Genomic DNA, 27,137 nt, shown 5'->3' with positions numbered 1-27,137 from the left:
CCACATCCAAAAGCTATACAAGAAAGAATAAATTAGACTCTATTAATTTAATAACTATACAGCTGCCTAAAATAAAGAAGATAGTTTTATAATGGAATAATAACTTTACTACTTTTCTGTCTAATATCTGAAGCCCAAAGAGTTCAGATTATATAAAAAACACAATTAGTCTCAGCAATCTGGTACTAACAAAAGGATAAACTCTTGCATTACTGGTTTAACTATGAAAAGGCCTCATTGAAACTGATAAAGGAAGGATACTCTAACTCTCCACTGACCTAGATTTCCAAGCTGTATCCAGAAAGCTAGAAATATTTGGGTTCAAGAAAACTCAGACTTAACAAAATGCTCATCTGCAATAATTCTAATCAGCCTAAATATTTAATCAATTATCTTCCTCCATTATGGCTTATAATTTCTATCTTATTTTACCATAAAGTATTTTAAATCTCTTTTGAAAGCAATATGCATTTAAGTCAATTTAACCACACCTAAAATTTCTTTGCAAATCTGTTCTTCTAAATTAATGTGGCTAAAATGACAAATAACTATTGATATAAAACTTTTATCTGTCAATGATTAACTGAATAACAATCAATTTCACCTCTTAATTATATATTTTAGAAAAGATTCATCTTAGTGTTAACCTGACTAAAAAAACTGAAACCAACCCAAATGTCCAAAAATTGAGAATGATTCAACTACAATAAACTAATGAAATAAGATGCAGTTATTAAATATACTGGTTATAAAAGGCTAGGCTAATATATGAAAAATACTTTTGACTATGTCAAATAAAATCTTATATATAGTATAAATTCAGCCATGTAAAAATATACATGCAAATACATGAAGACAATTCAACAAAATATTATCTGTGGGTTGGCACTGGTGTGATCATGAGTGATGTAAATTTTTTTTTCCTCTTGCAAATTTTCTGCAATGGACATATATTACCTTTACAATTAGAAAGTAAAAACTAATTATAAACCAAGAGAATTCCATTATAAACCAGAGAGCAACCTCTATTTTAGAGGTATTCTGATGTGTTGAAGTATGTAGTCTCAGTCTCATATTTTATTATTCCAAGAAAGCCCCACAAGAACACCCAGCTCAACCCTCCAAAACCACCAACTGAAAATGTATACCAAACACATACAATTTATCTCTGAGGCTGTCCGTTCAGCTCTGGCATTCCTGTTTGTAGATCTAATGGTATGACGAATGATTGCATGGGGCTGTGAATGTAAGCATAATAGACACACTTAAAAAAATTTCAGTAATAAACTTAAAAGGTCAAGCTTTCTCTTTAATAAGTGATCATTTTTTGACAAATATGGCTAACTACTAATAGAGTAAATTATAGGTTAAATGTAAAAAATACAATAAACACCAAGATACTTTAAGTTTATTCACTTATTCCATATCTATACTGTATAAAATACTGAAGAGATTCAAAGAAAGTCAGATATCTTATTTCAAAGAGCATAGTCTAGGAAAATAAGACACACAAATACTTAAAAGATTAGAAAATGGGAAGTGCCATTCATTAATAGATTACTATTAATGATCAGAGGAAGGGGAAATGACTTCCACCTGAAGAAGCAGAGAAGTTCTTCATGACAGAGCCATAATCTGGCCTGGAGCACTGATGGACAAGTAGGCACAGCATGTGCAGCAATGTGGGAAGAATTCTAGACAGCAGAAAGAATGTGAATGAAGTGATACTAGAAGAAATGGAAAATCTGGAGTGTTTAGGACTCAGAGTTGGTTATCATTAGGCTGCAGGAAAGATTAGGTGAAGAGATGACAAAGCTGGAAAGAGAAACTGTGGCTGAGTGAGATTATGAGAGTCTCTGAATGTCAGGCTAGGGCTCTCAATTTATTTTCTTGGCAAAGGAATTTTTTGAGATTTTAGAGAAGGGGAATGGCATTACCAGAGTTAGCTCTAAGAGCAATCAGATGGGGAGAAATACTGAATGCAGGGAGACTGAATTAGAATATTATAAATCAGGCAAGAAACTTACTATTTCAACACTTTTGTATAAGCTCCTGATCCTCTGAAACTACCTTCAGCTCAACCCTATCTACCAAATTTCTGATGACTCATACTCTTTCACTGATGACTAAGACATTGGCTCATATGCTTTTCTCTACATTAATGCACCCCATCAAACCAAGGGGCTTCAAAAGCCCATTGTTTTGGACTTAAGTTTTCTGACCTCATCTCTAAAGATACTCTCTCATACTTCAACGCAGTCTAATACTATTCCTAAGATCACACTCTGGACCCTGTCATCAGCTCTGATACACAAATTCACACTATCCTTTATGTGCTTTACTCTTTATGCTTACTCTCCCATTCACTCCCATTATATTTTTTTAATGTTCACATTAGAACCTCAAGTCCATCAATCCATTACCTTCTCACTCTCCAACAGCATTTCTCTTATCTTCACTTTTCTTTCCACCCAATTTGTATCTGGTGATCCACAACTGCAAGCAATCTCTTGCCAATATCCTTAATTCCCTTCGTCCCACTGTCCTTCAGTACACTGGCATGCCAAAATCACAACCTTGGATGAATTAAGCTAGCTACCTTTGTGTTTACATCTGAGACATCAATCACTGCTGGAGGAAGATTACACAGCAGAACACACTGAAAATTCAATACCTACTGCAAAGAACTGTTTTGAGTGTAAGATGAGTTAACATGGAAATTATCTGGCCTAACATTTGGTACACAATGATTACTAATGAGTGTTAGTAGTTATCCTGATACTTGTACGATATAATTAAAAAGTTAAGAACATGAAATAGAAAACTTCCTTCAACAAACAGTAACAGATAAAGTTTAGTTCTATAGTCCTGCCAGAAATGAAGACAGAGATAAAAGGCAAATAAAGGTATAAAAGTAATGAAGAGACAGATTCTAAGAGATACAGAAATAAAAAGGAATCATAAAAGGAGAAGATATATATATATATAAGAGGAGCTTCTACAAATACAACTGGTGAAAAAATACAGTTGTGTTACATATAAGCATAAATAGGTCACTGCCAGCGGGCAGGAAATTCTGTATTCCTGATTTACAAGTTCTGTTGCTAAATATATAATTGTTAAATATAAAATTATATTTTAAATAAATAAAATTATAAATTTATAAGTTAAGTAAAAATATGAATAAATATATATAATTGTTAAAAAATTCTACAGTATTTTCAGAGAAGGCTAGAATAGTTAGGAACAGTTATACATGTAATTATGTAACAAATAACAGTCTTGAGCAAGTACTGGAAAGGATAAAATTTCTATGAGAACTTCAACTTAATTTTCAAAAATTATTTGTATTGTATTAATGAACTGTGAAATACATAGACAACAAAAATGACCAACTGGATTTCTAGGAAGTTTCTATTGTGCAAAATAATGTATACATGTGCTCTGGCTAAACTTGATTATTCTCTTAGTGCAAAGTAATATTCCTACAACCTTTATTTCCTTGGAAATAGATATTCTTTTCCTTTAAATACAGATCTTCACTATAGAAATTGAGATCTAGGGAGAAGAAAAAGCACTCTTGGATTTATAGAAGAGGGAAAGGGACATTTTTGATACTAATCTTATACCTCTTAATAACTTCAGGCAAACTAAGAAAATAAAATGATACAGTGTTAGGAAGAAAAGTGTCAACTGGTTATGTTACACATGTAACACAACAATTTAAAAAATTTATCAACTAGTAAGTATATGCAGGACAAGTATAGTTTATGTTGCTAATTAACCTTTGTAGCTAAAATTGTTTTAACTAATTTAAAAGAGTGAATTAGAAAACAAACTTTAAGACCATATCAAACATTTATTTTCAAATATTAAATTGCAAACACTCCTTACTTCAAAGTCATCGTCGTCTCCTTCAGTGTAATGTGCATGGTTGTCTGGATTGTTCACTTTGTCCAACAGTTCAACTGCTAGGGCCCTAGAGAGACCTGGCTGCCCTACAAAAGCATGCTAAGTAAAAACAAAGCAAAACAAAATTTCATGAATATGCTTTTACATCTATGGTTTATAGAAAATGTTATTTTTATTTTTCCATTCAGTAACTATCAAAGACAAGCATATGGGAGCTTACTGATACAAATCAATTAGAGAATGTATTAGTAAAAATATTAATCAGAGAACTGTAATTATATATCATAAAACTAATTAACCTTTGTGGAGTAAATTTGACATAAATTATTTCTCTATGGAAAGTTATCTAATGTAAAATTACAACCTTGGCTATAAAAATGACATTTATTACTCATGTCATTATACTGACATGCAAATGAATACTGTGATACAGTGCATTTCACAATAAGAAAAAAGCATATGTATTCTGTATTTGCATACATTTAATTCAGTAGTTATGCTAATATAGACATGTTATTAAATTTTATGACATTTAATGTTTTCTTAGATTGCTGTAATTATTGATTTTTTCTAATATAAAATTATTTTACAAACGCATATACACACAGGTCATTCTATATATTTACATAAGAAGCCAAGAAAATCAATTAATTTTAGATGACAGCAATATTTTTCAGTTTTCTCTAAGGCAGGGGTTGGCAAACTATAGCCAATGGGCAAAATCTGGTATCCTGCCTCTTTTTATAAATAAAGTTTTATTAGGTATTAAAGCCATACCTATTTCAAGTGTACTGTCTATGACAGCTTTTGTGGTACAATGGCAAAGCTGAGTATTTGTGATAGAAACCATATGGCCTACAAAGCCTGATATTTGCTATTTGGCTCTTTACAGAATTTGTTGACCCCTCCTGTAAGAAATCACTAACATTTTTACATTAAAAAATACAAATACTTTTGTTTTAGTGATATGCCTAATTATTGCATGGCTAGAGAAAATTCCCGTATAATTTCAATGACTTACAGTCAGAAGTCTTTCAGCAGTTGGTCTTTTTTTGGGGTTTTTGGTTAGTGCTATTTTGACAAAATTATGGAATGTTGATGACCTTTAAATAAAAAGAGATATGTACAAATATTTCAACAATATTAGTTTTTTGGTGTTACTAGGTGAAATTAACTTACAAGCAGTTAGAAAGTTTGAAGCATGATGATTTTTTTTCTTAGGCCTCTTAGCTCTCTCTATGCCAAAAACTAAATCCATAGCACAGTAGATCCCATAAAAATATGTGTCAGTTTTATCTCTCAGGTAAAATGCAGTTAGTTAACAGAACAATAATATACAACCTCTAAGAAATATACCAAAAACTAGTTATCTACAGAATTTACAATGTTGTGTAACGGTACCATTTAGGAAACAAAATTACATTTTCTCATTGCCTAATTTATTCAGTATGTAAATGATTTGCTACATCAAAACAGTTGGAAAGCATGAAGGTAGGGTGGGTAATGTAAGAGATTATTTATGCCTTTAAAAGGTCATTGACTTTCTTAGAAACAAAGGCAAAAAAGAGGGAGTGATTTTAGCAACAAGAAGAGTTTTCCTGCTTTCGGCATGATGAAATGGGGAAAGGCAGACATGAATTAAAGGAATCATGTTTTGATAATTAATTAATGGCAACACTGCCAAGATTACACTGCAGGAGGGATTGGTAATGAACCCAAAAGAGGGAATATCACTGTCATTACCAATGACAGCGTACAGCAGTTCTCTAAACAGAAATCAAATCGCTGCATTACATTTGATAACTTGTGGCAGAGATAACATGCACTCAGACAGCATCCATCTGAGACTGGCAGAGGTACTGCACTGGAATCTGACCGTGAATTCAGTGGTTATAGCTAACATTCACTCATTCCTGAATGAATATTCAGTCATTCCTGCCATAAAGCCCTTCAATTACAGTTGCTTAGGAACTTAGGGTAACAAGGAATAGGAATAAACTGTCAATACAGAAGAATAGTTAGCTGTAGGATATAAACTCCTTTATTACCAGAGTGTAATCTGTCTTCCATCCTGGCATCATCCCCAAAATGGCCTTGCTCCTAAGTAATACTATGGACAGACAAGCTAATAAAACATAAAACAGTGGTACAGAAACTGTTTTGGGGATGGGCCTCTTAGAATCTGAAATAAGATATGCACTGTCTCTCCAGAAATAGGAATATACAGAGAATTTTGAGAGAGCATGGACCCCTCACCAGAGATCCATGTACTCTGTATGAAGGATTCCTGAATTTCTGAACTTGGAAATTTTTATTTGCATACTTTTATTAAATGTATGGGGAAGACATTTCCAGAAAAACAATTTTCAATTTTTATCATCCAACTGAAGCCATCCTTATGTACTACAAGAATAGGCAAAACTGCTTAACTTTGTAAGAGGAAGATGAGATTAGGATGAAAGTAAGTAATAATTTTTGTGAGTATTAGGGAAGGATGGTAAAAAAAGAAAATAGGGATTGATTTTAAGTATCATGGTAACTGAGAAACCTTTTCATATCACCTTATGAAATGTATTTCTTAAACAATATGTAATTAATGGAAGTAAAGGAATACAGGCCAAAAAAATGAATCCCCAAATTCTGAATGTATTCATTTCAAATCCTTTCCTCACCATACCTCTTAACTGACTTGCCAAACACGGAGAGCACTGAGAGTTTTATGAGAGCACAGATTATAAAAATCTTTTGTACTGACGTGGGTTTCTTCCTATGCCTTATTACCCTAAGTTCCTAAGTTCCTAAGCAACTGACCAGAAAATAAACCTAGCCCCGTGCCATAGCTCTCTAAATAACTGAGATGTGTGCCTTCTGGTAAACTAATGGCCCTGGGCTTTAGTTTCATCACCTATAGAAACTAGAGACACTCTTCAGTTGAAAATTGTATTAATTTATATATTCCTTAACTTACCATTTTGTTTTGTCCTTTAGTTTTGGAGGCTGAAAATTACTTTTGGACATTAAGAAGAGGGCCCTGAAACAAAAATTTCAGTTACAAAGTAACACCAAAATACCTTTATTACTACATCTAATAACCAGAATGAATATTCTGAAATGCATTTATATAAGATTACTACATATGCAGGTGCTGAAGAAAACTGTTATGGAATATGGAAATTAAATTTTTATACTTTGGATAACCTATGGAAAATCTCTCCTGGCTATAGAGAGGATATTTAAATTCAAACAAGCCCTTACTCACAAAGCAAAGGTATCAAATGTTAGAGATGGATTTTATTACCATTCTATTACATATATAACTAGAATTATATCTTAGGCACAAGTCTGTGCATAAATTGTGTATCAATCTGCAACACTGGTATTAGCTTGTCTAATGGAAGATTGGCCTCTACAATTATTTTGGGCATACAGGCAAGTTAATGGCTACTTTCTAAGTAAGTTTCCCATTAAGAAAATACTTTTCCACATTCTTTTTTATGAATGATACAGAAGTCAACATCCAAGGGTTTTCTTCCTCTATGAATTCACCCTTGACCCATTTTCTATAGACTATGGGGATAGAAGGATGGAGGAATTAAGTAGGAAGTTCTAAAATTATCTGTTTCAGTACAGGCATACCTAGTTTTATTGTACTTTGCTTTATTGCACTTCACAAATAATTATATATTTTACAAATTGAAGGTTTGCAATAACCCTGCATTGAGCAAATCAGCACCACTTTTCTAACAGCTTTGCTCACTTTGTGTCTCTGTCACATTATGACAATTCCCACAATATTTCAAACGTTTTCTGTATTATTATATTTGTTATGGTGATCTGTGATCAGTGATCTCTGATGTTACTTTTGTAATTAATTGCTTTGGGGGATGACAACTATGCCCATATAAAACAGCAAACTTAATAAATGCTGTGTGTTCTGACTGCTCCACCAATCAGCTGTTCACCTCTCTCTCTCTCTCTCTCTCCCTCCCTGTGGGCCTCCCTATTCCCTGAGACACAACAATATTGAATTAGATCAATTAATAACCCTACAGCGGCCACTATGTGTTCAAGTGAAAGAAAAGAGTCACACATCGTTCACTAGGAATCAAAAGCAAGAAACTCCTAAGCTTAGTAAGGAAGGCATGTAGAAAGGTGAGACAGGTTGTGAAAGCAAAGGAAAAGTTCTTGAAGGAAATCACAAGTGCTACTCCGGTGAACCCAGAAATGATAAACAGCCTTATTGCTGTTTGGAGAAAGTTTTAGTGGTCTGGATAGAAGATGAAACTGGCAGCAAGATTCTCTATTCAATTCTATGAAGGCTGAGAGAAGTGAGGAAGCTGCAGAAGAAAAGTTGGAAGCTAGCAGAGGTTGGTTCATGAGATTTAAGGAAAGAAGCCTCCTCCACAACATGAAAGTGCAAGGTGAAGTGCTGATGTAGAAGCTGCAGCAAGTTATTCAGAACTCACTACGAACATTAATGAAGGTGGCTACACTAAACACATATTTTCGATGTAGACAAACAGTCTTATATTAGAAGAAGATGACATCTAGAACTTTCATATCCAGAGAGAAGTCAATGCCTGGTTTAAAAGCTTCAAAAGATAGGCTGATTCTCTTGTTGGGGACTAATGCAGCTGGTGACTTAAGTTGATGTCAATGTTCACTTAACATTCTGAAAATTCTAGGGCCCTTAAGAATTATGCTAAATCTACTCTGCCTGTGCTCTATACCACCACAACAAAGACTGGATAATAGTACATCTGTTTAGAAACATGGTTTACTGAATATTTAAAGCCCGCTGTTGAGACCTACTGCTCAGGAGAAAAGATTCCTTCCAAAATACTTCACTCATGGACAATGATGATGCATCTGGTCACCCAAGAGCTCTGATGGAGATGTGCACTGAGATTATATGTACAGTGAGTGTTGTTTTCATGCCCGCTAACATAACACTCATTCTGCAGCCCATATGTATCAAGGAGTCATGTTGAATTTCAAGTCTTACTGTTTAAGTAATACACTTCATAAGGCTATAGCTGCCATAGACAGTGATGCCTCTGGTGGATTTGGGTAAAGCCAACCGAAGAGCTTTTGGAAAAGATTCATCATTCTGGATGCCATGAAGAATATTTGTGATTCATAAGAAGGGTCAAATATCAACATTTATAGGAGTTTAGGAGAAGTTGATTCCAACCCTCATGGATGACATGAAAGGGTTCAAAACCTCAGTGGAGGAAGTAACTGCTAATGGGGTAGTAACAGCAAGAAAACCAAAAGTGAAGCCTGAAGATGTGACTGAACTGCTGCCATCTCACGAAAACCTGAATGGATGAGGAGTTGTGTCTTATGGATGAGCAAAGAAAATGGTTTCTTGAGAGAATCTATTCCTGGTGAAAATGTGAAAATTGTTGAAATGACAACAAAGTATTTAGAATATTACACAAACTTAGTCGATAAAGCAGTGGCAGGGTTTGAGAGACTGATTTCAATTTTGAAAGGAGTTCTGCTGTGGGTATAAGTTATCAAGCAGCATTATATGCTACAGAGAAATAGCTCATGAAAGGAAGAGTCAATTGATGCAGCAAACTTTATCATGGTCTTACTTCAAGAAGTTGCCACAGCACCCCCGGCCTTCAGCAGCCACCACCCTGGTCAGTTGGCAGCCATCAACACTGAGGTAAGACCCATCTTCATCAGCAAAAAGATTATGACTTAGTGAAAGCACCAATGATGGCTAGCATTGTTTAGCAGTATTTTAAAATTAAGGTATGTATAATATTTTTTTTAGACATAATGTCATTACACACTCTTAAGAGACTATAGTATAATGTAAACATGACTTTTATATGTACTGGGAAGCCAAAAAATTCATTTGACTTGTTTCATTGCAATTTTTGCTTTATTGTAGAAGTCTGAAACCAAACCCACAGCATCTCTGAGGTATGCCTGTATTTCCTACAAACTACCTCCAGGTTTCTAGCAAACTTCTTAGTCTTTTTTTTTTTCAATACCAAAGATATTTTATCTTAAATTTAAAATAATTCATACATAAAGGAAAACTGGAAAACAAGTCTATATTCCTACCACCCTATGACATTATTTTAAATTTTCTCTCTTCTTAATTTAGTTTTTATCTAAATACTATCCAATTACTACATAATTATGTTAGGTAATATTGTGTTGTGTTTTTTCACTAATAATCAATTTTCCATGTTGTTTTGGTTTATACATATGTAACAGCTAAAGATTTCCTTAATAATTAACCAACTAACTATTAGATATTTAGATTTTTCCTGCTATCCTGAAATTGGTAAATCTTAGCTTTTTTTTTTCTTGGATTATTTCCTAAGTATAATTTTCCAGGCTGTTGAATCAGTGAAACAATTTTAGTGGCCATAAAAAATAATATTAAATTATTTTCCGAAAGGCATGTACTTATTGGCATTCCAGCTAAAAGTACATATCTTTTGTATTATATATCTTTAGTTCCTTATGAGGTCAAATAGTTTTCCAAGTTTGTTTACTATCTGGTACTTGCTCACAAACAATCCAGCTTTTGCCTATATAATCTCTGAATGGGTTCCTTACGTAATATATATTAATCTGTTGTATATCATATGTCAGAACGCTCCCCATTCTATTGATTTTCTTTTTTAACTTTACACTACTTACTTTAAGTTTAAATTTTAGCCCAATTTATATTTCTTTCAAAATACTAAAAACCCTTTCAAATATTTTTTTTTTGTGAGAGACAATACACTCTAAAATGTAAATAATAATTATACTAAGCATAGCTACATCTTCATTATCTCATTATCCAATGAACATAGAAAAAACTGTCACCTGCATTCTACTATTTGTTTATAATTCCACTTAGGACAAAAAAAAAAAAAACAACAAAAAACAAGTTTAATTAATTGAAGAATGAAGTAACAATTAAAAAGGCTTTTTAAATGATAACTGTTATATTCTAGTATGATGATTAAGGGAAATTTGTTTTACGGAAAAGCTTCAAATCATATAGACAATTTACTCCGTGTTGTCTTAGAAACAAAAATAGAAGGGAGCAGGTTTTAGGTGAGATTACCCCTAAGTCCCTTATGATACCTTTACTATTTTGACATATTTGAAAAAGGCTTAGAATTCCCAAGTTGCCAGTTATTTCACTCCCCCTGATGACTTTATTGGCAACTGCATAATTGTAAATAGTGAGAATACCTCATTGGATGAAGATCAAACATAGGTGGCTGAAGTTCTCCAAGTTCAATTGCTGTTATTCCTACTGCCCAGATATCACAGAGCTGGTTGTAGCCACCATTTTTTTCTACTGCTGCAACTTCTGGGGCCATCCTAGGGGGAATCAGTGAATATGACATTTTTATTTTTTAAAAAGAATATGAAATTTGCTTTTTGTTATATTTGCTACACTTTTGAAAGGAAAGAAGCTGAGGGGGCTTATTAACAAAGGACCTTTAGTAAGGAAGACTTCAAAATGAACACACAAACACACATATACACATAATAAAGTTATTATTTAGAAAATCTTGACTCTTCTCTGAATACTGCTACTCTGAGGAAAAGTCATGTTGTATTTTCATTTCTGTTTTGTGAGTCTTGTTATATAGTAGGAGAAAAGAAAAAGAACACCTAAATCCCTGTGAAGGCTGGAGAAAAGTTCCCAAACACATAGAGACTTAAAAAATTAATTGGCAGGGAGTGAAGGGGGTAAAAAGCCTTGACATTTTAGTCATAGGAAACAAGTACAAATGCAGGGAGAATGGGAGAAAGCACAGAATACTTGGGAGAGGTGACAGGACAATGCTGCCAGAGATTGGTATAGGACCATAAATTGCTTGTTATCAGTCTGTGATAAGGACAGAAATTGGGAGTAAGCATTTACACTCATCTAAATACATGATTATTTCAGTAATTCATTTTTAATTTATTTTATAACAGTTTGAGTCCTTGATGGACAGGAGATTTTAAAAAATCAGCCATTCATCACAGACAGTTTGAGAGGGTCTAGAAAGTATGTGGAAGTGAACCTTAGAGATAGGGACTAGATAATGGATGGCCTACTGATTATATAAAGAAGTTTAGATTTTATTGTGAAAATGAAAGATTTAATTATGGATGTAAAGTTGATCTGAAACTCATGACAACACAAAGGATAGTGTAGAGAAGATGAAACCAGAGTCAGGTAGCTGAGTTAAGAGGACTATTTGAAAAATACAAGATAAAAGATAAAGAACTTCTCAAAGGCAAGGGCAGAGGGATGAAAGGATTTACTAAAGAAACTAATTTGAGTATGAAATGCTTGTGGATAATAAAACTAAATGTATTTAAGACTGAAGGTCAACTGGGTAGGTGAGCTGGAGATACATAATTAGGGAATTGTAAGATAAATTCTAACTGAAATCAGCAGGCGATGAGAGGCAACAAAGGGCCAGGCAGTTTGAGTGCAATCCCGGGCGAGGTTCACCGGTCTGCACTGGGACAGGCTGGAGGAGTCGCACTGAGCAGGGCAGGCAGCAAGTTTTTAAAGAAGGTAGGGGGAGGCAGAGCTTAGACTTACAGTGGCGTGAGGACTGGTTAGCCTAAGGCACATTCTTCAGGTTGGGAGGGGGCAGCAGCCGGGGACTTTGGCATGTCATCAGTGTCTGACGTGCTCACCCCTCCCTCCGGTGCCTCCAACCTTACATTCCAGCCTTTTGGTTATAATGGGTGCCGACTCGATCTGGCTACTTCCGGCTGAGGAGGGGCAGTGCGGGTAGCGTTGAGGCTGGTGGGAGGCCAGAGGCAGCTTGGAGGAAAGGGGCGAGTACTGATGTACCTACATGGTCTTGTGCACTTCTACTGTCTGACCTCTCTATCGGAGGCCGTAGGTTTTAGCAGATATGTTGTCTTCGTCTCTCAGGACAGATATGTCTAGCATGATTACTCAGGCTTTGCCCCGTCTAGTACTGTAGTCTGGATGATGACAGACAGACTGAGGCTTGTTTGTAGCAGGCAGCCTGGACGAAAGAATGGGAAGACGAGATTGGGCAGGACAAGGGGGTATCTTTCTTAGGAGTGAGAAGTAAGGTAGGTAGGAGAGGTGTCTGGGGGAACTTGAGATAAGAGAGTATAAGGGTTAGGGATGACTGGGTGAAGAGGAACTACAGCTTCGTTGATTATCTACAGGTCTTGAACAAGCTGGTTGGCTCCTGATGGCTTACTGACTGGAAGGATTGGAGTGTTACAGGGAGAATTAGTTGGTACTAGAAGCCTTTGGGAAAGAAGATGGTTGATGATAGGTAGGATGTCCTTGTGATGGGCTTGGGAAATAGGAAATTGGGGTCTAGAAGGAGAGGAGGATGGGTCTTTGAGGCGGATGAGGACTGGAGCATGATGGCTCAACACTACAGGAGTAGAGGTGTTTCAGACTATTGGGTTAACACTGGTCAATGGTACAGGAGGGTCTGTGGAGGGCTCAGGGCTACTACAACTTCTATTGGCTAAGATGATGAGTGAGCTCGGTTGGGGATGACTAAGAGGCAGGGAGATAGAGGCACCAAGCTTGGAGAGGAGATTTCTCCCTAACAAAGGGAAGGGACAGGACCGGATGACTAGAAATGAGTGGGTAAGAAGATGGCTCTCAAATGTGTAGGCTACCAGACCTGTCTCTAGAGGCTTAGAGGGGGTTCCCGTGACACCCACGACCGAGACCTGGGAAGGAAGTAAACACCCGTGAAAGGAAGGTAAAACAGAGTAGGCAGTCTCCGTGTCCACCAAAAAGGAGATGGATTTACCCGCTACCCACAGCGTGGCCCTGCGCTTAGCAATGGTGATAGGGGTGTTCGAGTCTAGGCATCTTCAGTCTTTGAGTAGGCTCAGCAGGTCCAGAGGGGAGTCCCTCAGGGGGGGGCTGCTTCCCATGAGACTCTGTCGTGGAAGGATGACCTTCCCTAACTGGGCACTCTACTTTCCAATAACTTCTCTTACCGCAAACTGGGCAGGGTTTAGTCGGCTTGTTGGTTGGGTTGGGGCATCTCTTTGCCCAGTGGTCTTCTTGGCCACACTGGAAGCAGGGTCCCGGAGGCTCATGAGCTCTGGACTGGTCTTTGCTGTGATGAGACCCCTGTCCTGCCAGCCGCAGGGCTACTGCGAAGGCTTGGGTTTGGGACACTGTCCTCCTCTCATGTTCTTCATCACGGGTATTAAAGACTTTAAAGGCCATGGTTACCAGGTCACGGAGTGGAGTTTGGGGTCCCTCTTCTGCCCTTTTAACTTACTTCTTATGTAACTAATACTTGTTCTGGTGAAATCTAGTTCTTTACTAGTTTAGAAGTAATAAAACAGTGACTATAAATGACAAAAGACTTACAAATGACAATGGTTAAAGATCTGATGAGAGCTTACTGTAAGACAGTTGACATAAGGAAATTTGGATATTTCTTTAACACAAAACATTCAGTAATAAAGTTTAGCATTATTTTCTTTGACAGTGCTTTCTAGGTAATTAAGCAGGTAATTTTATATCAGATAAATAAACCAAACCAGCTAAATACTTTCTCTAATGAGAAAAAAATTCCTCTGACATGTTCTAGGGGCCATCTGGAAAACATCAGAGTTAACTAGAGGTAAAAGCACCTTTTTGAATTTGATTTTGGGAAGCTATTAAAGTTTTTTTTTAAGATGTTTGTTTAAATAGAATCATAAATTATGAAACAATACTTATCTATTTAACGAGAGTGACAAAAGATTTCAAAGGCAAATACAGAAGGTTACACAGTTATTAGCAAAGCTTAGCTTTTAGTTTTTTCATATTAAGATCTCATTATCCTAAGTATTCAGACAACTCATAGAGACTTTAAGCATGAGAAACTGTTTTGATTAAACAATTAGAGAACTTTTTGCAATCTTTTAACATTAAGAGCAGACTAACAGTTAAGAAAACTTTCTTTTTAACTGAAAACAAAATTCTAATTTTGCTGTGCTGTGTATTTGATACCAAGACTCATTTGCTTTAATTTTTTGTAGCATGACTATATTAAATTCTTCCACAAGCTTTTTACAACTTTCCTTTTACATTCAGTGTTCTCCCTCTGAAATAAACAGCTGTACTTTAGAACAATTACCTTCTTTTACCCTCAACAAAATGAATTTCCATTCTTTATACTTTCTCTTATTAAAACACACATCTTTTTAGCAAGTAGAGATGTTTTCTTATTTAAATAGCTTTAATTAGACCCCAAAACCATTAGGAATTTTAATTTTCAGTCAACACTGAGAGGTGGGCTATTGCAAACTATTGCACTAGCATTCTTTAGTTTAACAAATTCATGAACACACTTTATAATTCCTGACACCATGAGCTTTACAGCATAACATCTAAGCACAAAATGTCTACCTAACTTAGCAAAACTCCAAGATTCTAGGTCACTACAAAAATTTTCAGGCTGCAGGCAGGCACACACACTGCAATACACAATCACTAAGATGTTCACTTGCTATGCCTAGCTCACCCACTCTCAACAACCATGCCAGACCACTTACAAAATGGCAGGTGTGGGAGAGCTGTAGGGTCAGGAGAGAAAGGAGGCAGGTCTGTGTTGGGAGGAGTCTTGTCTGTGGCTTCCAGAACCAGAGGGTGGGAGGAGCGTGTTCTGGTGGGGGAAGAGGGGGGTGAAGGCGGAAGGAGAGGGGGAGGGGGTAGTGCAGCCACTGGAAGAGGAGAGCAGGAAGACAGCATGGTTGAGAAGGTAGGACTTTAAGATGGCAGTGACATGGGGGAGGACAAAGAACTTAAAGATGGTGGCGGAGAGGGGTGGGGGTAGCAAGCTGAGAGAGGTGGGAGACCAAGGTCCTCCAGCGGATCTGAAAAGGAAGAAGGACTGGGCAGAGTAAGAGGCTGACAATTCTTAACTGGAGATCATGCCAGGAGGACCTGAGTCATTGGACACTTTACATAAAGCTCTAGTCGGGAGCGCTAAGTCCAAAAAGCCTGCACATATGGGATTTCATCCCACTCTCCACTCCGGTGGCAATAATTAGTCAAGTTGGTGAGAAGGCCAAAATCAAAAGTTCCCTCAGGGGGCCAGCGAGATTGGTTGTCCAAGGGATACTGAGGCCTGGCCTGAGAGCAAAGTAAGACCAGCTTCCATTTGCGAACTTTCCGGGACAAATACAGAGTAGTCAAATTAGAAATGAGACACTGCAGCGGCATCTGTTTCGAGGGCTGGTTCCACATGTCTGCGCCACTTCCCAACTAATCTCGCTGAGAGGAGCACCCAGCGTCCCAAGTTGCCAAGTCAGGGGTGATGGCCTGGGAGCCTGGGTGAGGGATGTCTCCCCCACCACAGGGCCAGGGGTGGGTATCCCGGATGTCTGCAGCAGATGGGCTGGATGCCCAAACCTGGACATAGCTATGATTTCGGACAGACCAGGTGAAACGGAGTTAGGAAGAGAAACAGACCTGGGGAAACTGAGGGACTCACCAGAAAACAGTCTATGCAGCGGAGAGCAGGCTGAGGTCCTGGGTCGCGGAAGGAGGGGACGGGGCCACCAATGGCCAGTTGGGGCCCCGCGCTCATGCCCCTTTCTGGGTTTTTTTGGCACCAAATGTAAGATAAATTCTAACCGAAATAAGCAGGTGACGAGAAGCAACAAAGGGCCAGGCAGGCAGTTTATTTGAGCGCAATCCCGGGCAAGGTTCACCAGTATGCACTGGGACAGGCTGGAGGAGTCCTGCTCAGCAGGGCAGGCAGCAAGTTTTTAAAGAAGGTAGGGGGAGGCAGAGCTTAGACTTACAGTGGCGTGAGGACTGGTTAGCCTAAGGCACATTCTTCAGGTTGGGAGGGGGCAGCAGCTGGGGACTTTGGCATGTCATCAGTGTCCGAGTGCTCACCCCTCCCTCCAGTGCCTCCAACCTTACAGGAATCAGTGGTGTATAATTACGGCATCTTAAGTTATAAAACAGATGATATTGCTCAGGGGAATACTCTTATTTTTTTAAATGTTTAATATTTTTAAATTGTATTTATAGTGAATATCCACAAGGTAGAAGTTGATTTCATATACACTTAGGTTACCAAAAGTTATACATCTTTCAACTTAAGAGTGGTTAAGGATGTAATATGTATACTAAAAATAACAACATGTAGATGTACTTGCTATTTGCACGCACATACTGTACACATAATAAGAGGTGTAGAAGTAAAGAGAAGAAAATGATCACCACGGAACAAGATGAATGAAGGGCAAGCTTCATTGCAGAAAGAAGATGAGCTGGAACTCTAAAGAAAGCATATGGATTTCATCTCCTCGGCTCCCTGAAACGAGTTATTGGTGGTTAACTGGGGTGTCAAGCTGACTAGGACTGTCACACTTCCTGGCTCAGTGGAAAACAGAGCTGTGATTAGTATGCCAAGGGTGGGGGAAAAGCAACAGTGGGTGTCACTCTTAAGACAAAGCAAAATTTAAGATAAACACAGAAGACAGATATGCTAAGAAGGTAATAAACAATACCTAGTATAGTGAGTGTGGGTAAAATTGTAACATTTCCAGAATATCTCTCCTGGCTTTGGTGCATTTGCATATCCTCAGGGATGGAGAAAAGTTCATCTCCATTTCAATGGGTAATTACAGGGGCAACTGAGGGCGTCTGAACCTGAGAGGTTAAGGGGAGGGGGCAGGGCTGCTGGCTTCTTTCAGAGCTGAGGAGAAAGACCACCCGGGACTACAGTTTCTGAGCAATAAACGGGTTTTAAACTTTATTTCTCCCTTTGACTGATTCCGGTTTTTAGAGGTATTTTGTCCCGGGATTTTCCTCTCCCCGGACTTAGAGTTAAGATACAAAAAATTAAAATTTTGACTAGAGAGGAATGTTCATGGAGGAAGACAGTCACAGAAAGACTAAGGAGGGAAAAAGTCATTTTGAGGAAATTCTACAGGTAATTTAACTCACCCATGTCTTCTTTTAACTTTTATTTAAGTGCTATTAATTGGGGTTTTTTTTCTGCTGTTAAAATTGATACATATTGACAGTAAAGAATTTTGGAGTACTTGGGAGAAAAAATAAGTCAAACATTAACCTATGCATAGAGAGCCACTGTTTCACATATTCTCATCCACAAATTTTACTTAAACACACACATATTTTCTATAAAGTGGTATTATGCTAATCCTGCATATGCTATTTTTAATCTTTCTTTTGATATACAGTATATGATAAGCCTCTCCACTCATCATTCATCTTGTATAACAGGATTTTTAATACCAATTTATTACATTGACTTGAATGAATGTACCTAATTTCCTTAACTAGTTTCTGCTGTAAATACATCCTTTTCCTTAATTTTTCATTATTAAAGTACAATTGACCCTTGAACAATGCAAGGCTTAAGGGTGCCAACAGCTGTGCAGTCAAAATTCTGCATTTAATTTTTGACTTCCCAGAATCTTAACTACTAATAGTCTACTGTTGACCAGAAGCCTTACTGATAACATCAACAGTTGATTAACACATATTTTGTATGTTATATGTACTGAATACTGTATTCTTATAATAAAGTAAGCTACAGAAAAGACTTTTTTCAAATTGTTACAAATCTCAAAAAAATTTCACAATATATTTGTTGAAAAAAATCCACATAAAAATTTATGCAGTTCAAACTCATGTTGTTCAAAGGTCAACTGTATTGTGATAAAGCTCTTTACATATAAATCTGTATGCCTCTTTGATAAATTACCAGCAGAAATGAAACTAAGGAATATTAGCATTGTTTAAAGTTTCTGAATAACATTGTTGCCAAACTGTCTTTCAACTGTTTTAACAATTTCCACTTTTGTTGTCAAATATTTAGTGATAGGTATTACCCAATAATTTCAAATATTTTCCAGTTTGATAGAAAAGAATATCATTGTTTATTTAATTTGCATTTTTGTTCATCACTGGAAGAAATATTTTTCTTATTTTATGACACCTTATAAGTATTATTTTAATAACTGCTTCTAATGAAACACCACCTTTTTGTTGATTAATTAAGAACTTTAATATTAAAGATATTAAATTAAAACCTTGTCTGTTACATTTTAGCTAATATTTGCTGGTTTTTTACTTGTCTTCTACTTTTGATTAAGCTGGTAGACACTGAGAAGTTTTAAATTTTCAGGCAGTTCAAGTCTATCTATATTTCCCTTTGATGTTCTTTGCTTTTATGCCAAGAAAGGTTTACTCAACTCTTAAGATAGTCACTGATAGTTGAAGGGTCCCCACCAGTAAGATGGCGAACTTCCGGCTTCTTTTCGGGGTCCTCGGTTCCCGCCGGCGCCACCTGAAGCCCAATCACCTCTCGCCCCCCTCCCAATCCCAGCACCTAGCCAACAGCCACCAGCCCCGTAGAAGTAACACCACAATCACCCTATGCCCCCTCCTATATAACCCAGCACCTTTCCCTAATAAAGCGGAACTCTCCGGTAAATTGCTGTTGTGTGTCGCTCCTTTCCTTTCATTGGTGCCGAAACCCGGGAGACGGGACACCCCAACTGGGCCCCGTCTTCCCCCAACACCAGCAGCAGCTTGCCCTCGTCCTCTTTTTCCGGCGCTGGCTCATCACACTCACCACTCCTCTCTGGCCTTTAGGTAAGTCCCCCCCCTCCCCCCCCGGGGTGGGCCACTCTTCCCTGAGCTATCGCAGTGCCATTGACCGTGATCGTCCGGCAAGGCCCTGACGCTCGGGGACGAGGAGGGAACGCTCCCCGCCTCAGGCCTTCACGGCTGCGGCGGACTCTCAGGCCCCTCCTCCAAAAGCCATAAACCCCCACCTCAGCTGAGACTTTTTAAGCAAAATTTCCGCGGGGTGGGCCACTCTTCCCTGAGCTATCGCAGTGCCATTGACCGTGATCGTCCGGCAAGGCCCTGACGCTCGGGGACGAGGAGGGAACGCTCCCCGCCTCAGGCCTTCACGGCTGCGGCGGACCCTCAGGCCCCTCCCCCGACAGCCATAAATCCCTGCCTCAGGCCCTCACGGCTGCAGCGGACCCTCAGGCCCCTCCTCCAAAAGCCATAAACCCCCACCTCAGGCCTTCACAGCTGCAGCAGACTCTCAGCTACACCCCAACAGCCATAAATGAGGTGACTCCTTTGCGGATGAGAACGCTCCTTTTCCCGCTCCCTCCTCCTTCTGTTCCGTCCGCCGAAACCTGTTCGGCCTGCCGAAAACGCCTAGCGCTAGGTACCTCGTGACTCCGGCACTCTGCCTTCTTAGGGAAGTCTGGGTGACGACCCACACTTCCCAAGAAATTCCGACTCGTATACGAGTTTCCGCAGACCACCAAGGATCATTGGGGACGCCCTTTGTCTCCTTGTGGTCTGCCTCCAGTCCGAGGATCCCCGTTCGTCTTCCCCTGTTTGTCTCCTTCTCTGTCCTTTAGCCATTTTGTCTCCTTGTGGTCTGCCTCCAGTCTGAGGGTCTCCGTTTGTCTTCCCCTGTTTGTCTCCTTCTCTGTCCTTTAGCCATGGGAGCCTCCTCATCCCTCCCTGAAAGTTCACCTCTTGAATGCCTGCTTAAGCATCTAGCTACCCTCTCCCTGACGCCTGATATAAAACCAAAACTTCTCCGTAAATATTGCTCCCAAGATTGGCCGACGTACCCCCTAGACAATAACAACCAATGGCCCGCAGGGGGAACTCTTGATCCTAACATCACTCGCAATCTCTTTTAACTACTGCCAGCGCCTGAAAAAATGGAAGGAGATTCCCTATATCGAAGCATTTCGCCTCCTAGCTCAAAATCCCAGCCTCTGCACCACCTGCTCCCCGCCCCAAGTTCTCCTAGCCTGCAAGCCGTCTCCCTCCCCTCCACACACTCCCAGTCCCTCTTCAATTACCTTTGACCCGGCCGACGAGCCTCCGCCATACAGACTTCCCCCTTCAGCCCCTCCCCCTCCTACAACCCCTCCACACTCCGCCGCCACTGCCGCCTCTTTCCCCATGGCAGAAGCCTCCCGTCCTCTCCCTTCCCCTTCTTCTCCTACAACAGCCCCTCCCCCTTCCTCTACCGCCGCCACCGCTGCCGCTTTCCCCGCGGCAGAAGCTTCCCATCCTCTCCCTTCCCCTTCTCCTTCTACAACAGCCCCTCCCCCTTCCTCTACCGCCGCCACCGCTGCCGCTTTCCCCGCGGCAGAAGCTTCCCATCCTCTCCCTTCCCCTTCTCCTTCTACAACACCCCCTCCCCCTTCCTCTACCGCCGCCACCGCTGCCGCTTTCCCCGCGGCAGAAGCTTCCCATCCTCTCCCTTCCCCTTCTCCTTCTACAACAGCCCCTCCCCCTTCCTCTACCGCCGCCACCGCTGCCGCTTTCCCCGCGGCAGAAGCTTCCCATCCTCTCCCTTCCCCTTCTTCTCCTAAAACAGCCCCTCCCCCTTCCTCTATCGCCCCCGCCGCCTCCACCCCCGCAGAAGCCTCCCATCCTCTCCCTTCCCCCTCCTCCACCATCTCCTCCTGCACCTCACCACCTCCTCCCCCGTCCCCCTCACCTTCCCCCCTCCCGCAAATCAAGCCTGAGCCTTTCAGCCCCCCCTAACTAAGTTCCAAGAGCCTCATCCATCTTTGCCCCCTCAGATTCGGTCCCGAGAGCCTCCCAAAATTATCGCGGCTTTGCCCCCATTACCTGTTTCCCCTGCACAGACTGAGCCAGAACCCTTCAGTCCCCCTCAGACTCGGTCCCGAGGGCCTCCCAAAATTATCGCCCCGCTCCGGGAAGTAGCAGGATCCGAAGGCATCTTGCGTGTTCACGTCCCTTTCTCCTTAGGAGATTTAGCCCAACTAGAGAAACGCCTAGGTTCCTTTTCCACTGATCCCACGACCTACATCAGGGAGTTTCAATGGACCCTCCAGTCTTACAGCCTCACGCATCATGACATCTTCATGCTCCTGGCCAATACTCTCCTCCCTGAGGAGCGTAGACGAGCTTGGGACTTCGCCCAAATGCATGCTACCGAAACCCACAGGACTGACCCCACCTGTCCCCCTGGTCCCACTGCTGTCCCCGAACAAGACCCACACTGGGATTATAACACCGCTGTGGGTCTCCACTCTCGAGATATTTTTGCCTCCTGCTTAATAGCAGGTCTAAAAAAGGCAGCTCGTAAAGTAGTCAATTTTCAAAAGCTCCAAGACATAATTCAAAAGAGAGATGAAACCCCCTCCGAGTTCTTAGATAGACTCACTCAAGCCCTATTACAGTATACCAGCCTGGACCCAGAAACACCTGAAGGAAGACAGGTCCTTATGACATACTTCCTAGCTCAAAGCTACCCCGACATTAAAGCTAAACTCAAAAAGTTAGAACAGGGCCCCGCTACCCCACAGACTGAGATCCTAACAGTGGCCTTTAAAGTCTTCCATAACCGGGAGGAGGAGAAAGAACGCTGTAAACAAAAAGCTGATCAGGCCAATTTCCAGATGTTGGCCCAGCTGATAAAACCACAACCTGGGCGCCCCTCTACAGACAAGCCCCCCCAAGGAGCTTGTTTCAAGTGCGGAAAAGAGGGACATTGGTCAAGGGCGTGCCCCTCCCCCAGATCTCCTACCACCCCATGCCCCAGATGCCACAAAAAGGGCCACTGGGGGTCTGATTGCCCAACCACCCGAAGGGGAGGCTGGACGAACAACCCCCATCCTAAGCCCACCGTAGTGGGGCTGGCAGAAGAAGATTGACGGGGCCCGGGGGCTTCTCACCCAACCATTTCCATCACCAAACAGGAGCCCAGGGTTACTTTAACAGTAGACGGTCGCCCCATCTCCTTCCTCCTAGATACAGGAGCCACCTTCTCAGTCTTGCGAGAATACCGGGGCCCTACCACGCCAGCCATTACTCCTATAGTCGGGGTAGGAGGTAAACAGATTTTCCCATTAAAACCCCCCCCCCTTTTATGCACAATCCTAGACAGTCCCATACCTTTCTCCCACTCCTTCCTAGTTATGCCCCAGTGTCCCATCCCTTTACTAGGACGGGACATCCTTTCCCTCCTCCACGTTTCCATAACTATATCCAATCCCACAGCCCCCAGTACTCCCTTTCTGATGGTCCTCATAGCCGACAACCCCCCTCTACCCAATGAAAGCTCCGGTTCTGCCCTTATACACCCTGTAAATCCCAAAGTTTGGGACATTACAAGCCCCTCCATGGCCCTATGTCCCCCTGCCTCTATCAAATTACGTGACCCCTCTCAGTATATCTGTCAGGCCCAATACCCCCTAACCACTTCAGCCCTCATAGGCCTCCAACCCATCATTCAAGATCTCTTAAACAAAAACTACCTCAGACCCACTCACTCCCCATTTAATACCCCCATATTAGCTGTTAAAAAAAACAACGGATCTTTCCGCCTTGTCCAAGACCTTCGCCTCATCAACATAGCCGTTGTCCCTATCCATCCCTTAGTTCCAAATCCATACACCCTTTTATCGCAGATCCCTGCTTCCGCATCCCACTTCTCAGTCCTAGATCTCAAGGATGCATTTTTTTCTATCCCTCTAGACCCCTCCTCCCAAGATTTTTTTGCCTTCACCTGGACGGACCCATACACCAGACATTCTGTACAACTTACTTAGACAGTTTTACCACAAGGCTTCCGAGATAGTCCCCATATTTTTGGACAAGTCCTAGCTCAAGACCTCAAACAGTTTCACCATGATCACCCCGAGTCCACTTTATTACAATATGTAGATGATCTTCTGCTCTGCAGTCCCTCGTGGGAACAGTCTCAACTTGACACTGCGTCTCTACTTAACCTTCTAGCTTCCAGAGGTTACCGAGTATCCCCTGCCAAAGCTCAAATCTCTTCCCCTTCTGTCACTTACCTTGGATTCCTTCTGTCTCAGCAAAGAAAGTCCATTACCTTAGACAGAAAACGACTCCTCTCTGACCTGCCCGTTCCCAAAACCAAGACAGAAATCCTTTCCTTTCTAGGCTTGGCTGGGTATTTTAGAGCGTGGATCCCTAACTTCTCCCTGTTGGCAAGACCCCTATACGACCTCAGCAAGGGCCCCCCTGAAGAACCATTATCATCCTCACCCCGACACTCCTTCATTAAGCTCCGTCAAGCCCTTGTAAAAGCTCCAGCTCTCCATCTCCCTGATTTGTCAAAACCCTTCTCATTATACATTCATGAGAGGTCCAGTCAAGCTCTAGGAGTCCTAGGCCAATATTATGGCCCATCCTTTGCCCCAGTAGCTTATCTCTCCAAGCAATTAGACCCCACAGTTCGGGGATGGGCCCCCTGCCTACGGGCATTAGCCGCTGGACAGCTCTTGCAGAAAGAAGCTCATAAACTAACATTCGGAGCGACACTTACCATTCTGTCCCAACATCACCTAAAAGATCTCTTAACCTACAAAAGTTTACAGACTCTCCCCCCCTCCAGACTCCTCACCTTACTGTCCTCTTTCCTCCAAAATCCAAACATTTCTTTCCTCCCCTGCCCGCCCCTAAATCCGGCCACTCTTCTTCCTCTGCCCTACTCTCCTCATACTCCCTCGCATGATTGCCTAGAAGCCCTTCACAACTTCCTTCCATGCCACTCCAAGATCTCCGAAGGAGCCCTCTCACACTCCGACCTCATCTGGTTTACTGATGGGTCCTCCTTTAAACATGAGGGCATCCACTACTCAGGATATGCAGTAGTCTCCCTCGAAGATGTCATTGAAGCACGAGCCCTACCCCCTGGTACAACCAATCAGCAGGCCGAACTCATTGCAGCCACCAGAGCTTGCACTCTGGCCCGGGACACGTCTCTCACATTGTACACTGACTCCAAGTACGTATTCCACATTCTCTTGTCCCACGCGGCAGTATGGAAAGAACGAGGCCTCCTCACCACAAAAGGGAATTCCATAACTAATTCAGCCTTAATTACTAAACTTTTAGAGGCTTCACAACTCCCACACCGACTAGGCATAGTCCACTGCAAATCACATCAAAGAGATGACTCCCCCATTGCAAGAGGTAACAACAAGGCTGACAGAGTAGCCCGGTCAGTTGCCCTATCAGAAAACGCACCAGGCAACAATCCGTCTGCCCTTGCAGTTTTAGCCTTATCACAAGATGCCCTCTGCTCTCAGGACAAAGAGTCTCTCTTCCGCCTCTTACATGACCTGTTCCACCCCAGCCCCCAATCCTTAATCCATTTTTTACAATCTTTTTTTCCTCTCTCTCCTGAAGACAAAACCCTACTTAACCAAATCACCTGCAAGTGCACCATCTGCCAACGCACTAACCCTAATACCCCCCTCAAAGCCCGACCCTTCCCGGCTCATCAAGCAAGGGGTAATGTCCCCGCTGCAGATTGGCAAATAGACTTCACTAACATGCCCCCTGTACGACGTACCAGATATCTACTCGTGCTAGTAGATACATTTTCAGGATGGGTTGAAGCTTTCCCCACCACTAACAAACGAGCATCCGTAGTTGCCTCTATCCTCCTCACCCAGATCTTTCCTAGGTTCGGGATGCCCACTTCCCTCCAATCAGATAACGGCCCTGAGTTCACTGCCCAAATTATCCAGAACCTCTCCAAGTCGCTCTCGCTCCCCTGGCATTTACATTGTCCTTATCGACCACAAGCTTCAGGAAAAGTAGAAAGAGCCAATAGGACTCTAAAAGACATCCTGACCAAACTATCTCTAGAACTACACCTTGACTGGGTTCGCTTACTTCCCTTAGCTCTACTCCGCATTTGAGCCCTCCCAAAGAAACCTTCCTTCTTGTCACCCTTTGAGATCATGTACGGCCGCCCGATTCTACCCCCGGGGCTCCCTTCCCACAAAGGACCAATTCCTCCCAATATAGCCCTTCCACTACTCTCTCTCCTCCGCACTGAATTGTGGAAATATCAAGATTGGCTCCTTCCTGATCCATCCGCCTCCCAAAATCCTCCTGTCTTACAGCCCGGCCAACTAGTGTTTTATAAGCCACCAGAGGATCAGCCCTCTCTCACCCCGAAATGGGAAGGTCCACACCCAGTTATTCTCTGCACCCCCTCGGCTGCCAAGCTCTCACTGCCTGATAACTCTGTCACCCCTTGGATTCATATCTCCAGGTTGAAACCAAATACCCAAGACTCACCTTCTCTGGACACCCAAGACCCATCAGTCACAATCCAGAGTCCTTCGGACACAGCCCAAGACGCTGTCTACTCTACCACGCCTCATCCCTCTGATCCCTTGAAGCTCCGCATCTCCCGTGCACCCTCTTTGCCATCCATACCTGAATCATGACTTTTTCCTCCTTTACTGCTCTCTTGCTTTTTTCCCTCATTCCTATTGTCTTCCCTGCCGCCCCATCCTCCTTTGTATGGCGATTCAAAGTCAAGCAGACTTACACACAGCATCAAACAAAAGTTACTGCCCTCATTGCCACATCAGACTGCCCTCTGAAAGGCTGCTCTGAGCCTTTGTACCTCCACTTTCCTCCCTCCACCGAAGTATTCATTTACAGCTACCTTTATTCTCCCTACCTCTGCTTCCTCTATGACCAAAGACAAGCCTATTGCAGGCGATGGCCAGACACCTACGGGGGATGCCCCTACTGGTCTTGCACCATTCACTACATGGGTGACTTCCAGTACCCACAGTATTACTCCTCCAACCGTTTCATGAAATATCCCAACGGCTCATTCTCCTTATCAATCCCAGATCCCTGGGACTCTCGATGGGCTGCTGGAGTAACAGCCTCAGTTTACTACAAGGGGTCCTCGACCCCCCATGGTACCCTTCATATCTCTCGAGAGTATGTTCCCTCTCGCTCCCAGATCTCTCAAGTTGCATCAGATATCAGACATTCCGAAAAAGTCATTATCCAAACTCTTGACGGCGCCTCTTCATCTTCTTATTCCTCCTACTCTTGGTTACAGCTCATTCAAGACACCACCATCTTTCTCAACCACACCCTCAACACTGCCAATTGTTTCTTGTGCGCATCACTACAGCGCCCACTGCTGGCCGCCGTGCCCCTTAATATTTCCAACTACTCCTTCCATGTAGAAGGACAACCCCTCCGTCCCCTGGCAGACATACCCCTATGGGAGCCAGAATACCCAGATAATCTCACCATCCACCACTGTGTAGGCCCAACTCCACCCCCCTCCAGTGCACTTCACTGCATCTCTATCTACACCCCTACCTCCGGCTCTAAGACTTTTACACAACCGGGACACTTCTTTTGGTGTAATGGCAGCCTT

General features: G+C 41.6%; 1 protein-coding gene across 3 annotated transcripts in view; it reads right to left on the bottom strand.

The window, feature by feature from the left end:
• The window catches only part of MAP4K5 (mitogen-activated protein kinase kinase kinase kinase 5), a 159,231-nt gene that overhangs the window by 55,602 nt on the left and 76,492 nt on the right, over positions 1-27,137 (bottom strand). For all 3 annotated transcript variants that reach the window (XM_073211277.1, XM_037016627.2, XM_073211278.1), the window contains exons 10-14: positions 11,131-11,262; positions 6,881-6,943; positions 4,934-5,015; positions 3,895-4,011; positions 1,160-1,238 (exon numbers count right to left, since the gene is read on the bottom strand). In XM_073211277.1, the coding sequence (XP_073067378.1) occupies positions 1,160-1,238; positions 3,895-4,011; positions 4,934-5,015; positions 6,881-6,943; positions 11,131-11,262 (473 nt within the window). The remainder of the gene's footprint in view (positions 1-1,159; positions 1,239-3,894; positions 4,012-4,933; positions 5,016-6,880; positions 6,944-11,130; positions 11,263-27,137) is intronic.

The sequence above is a fragment of the Manis javanica genome, chromosome 8, assembly GCF_040802235.1.
Source record: "Manis javanica isolate MJ-LG chromosome 8, MJ_LKY, whole genome shotgun sequence".
NCBI classification, from domain to species: Eukaryota; Metazoa; Chordata; class Mammalia; order Pholidota; family Manidae; genus Manis; species Manis javanica.
The sequence above is the reverse complement of the archived record's forward strand: the minus strand, read 5'-3'. Positions and strand labels throughout refer to the sequence as shown.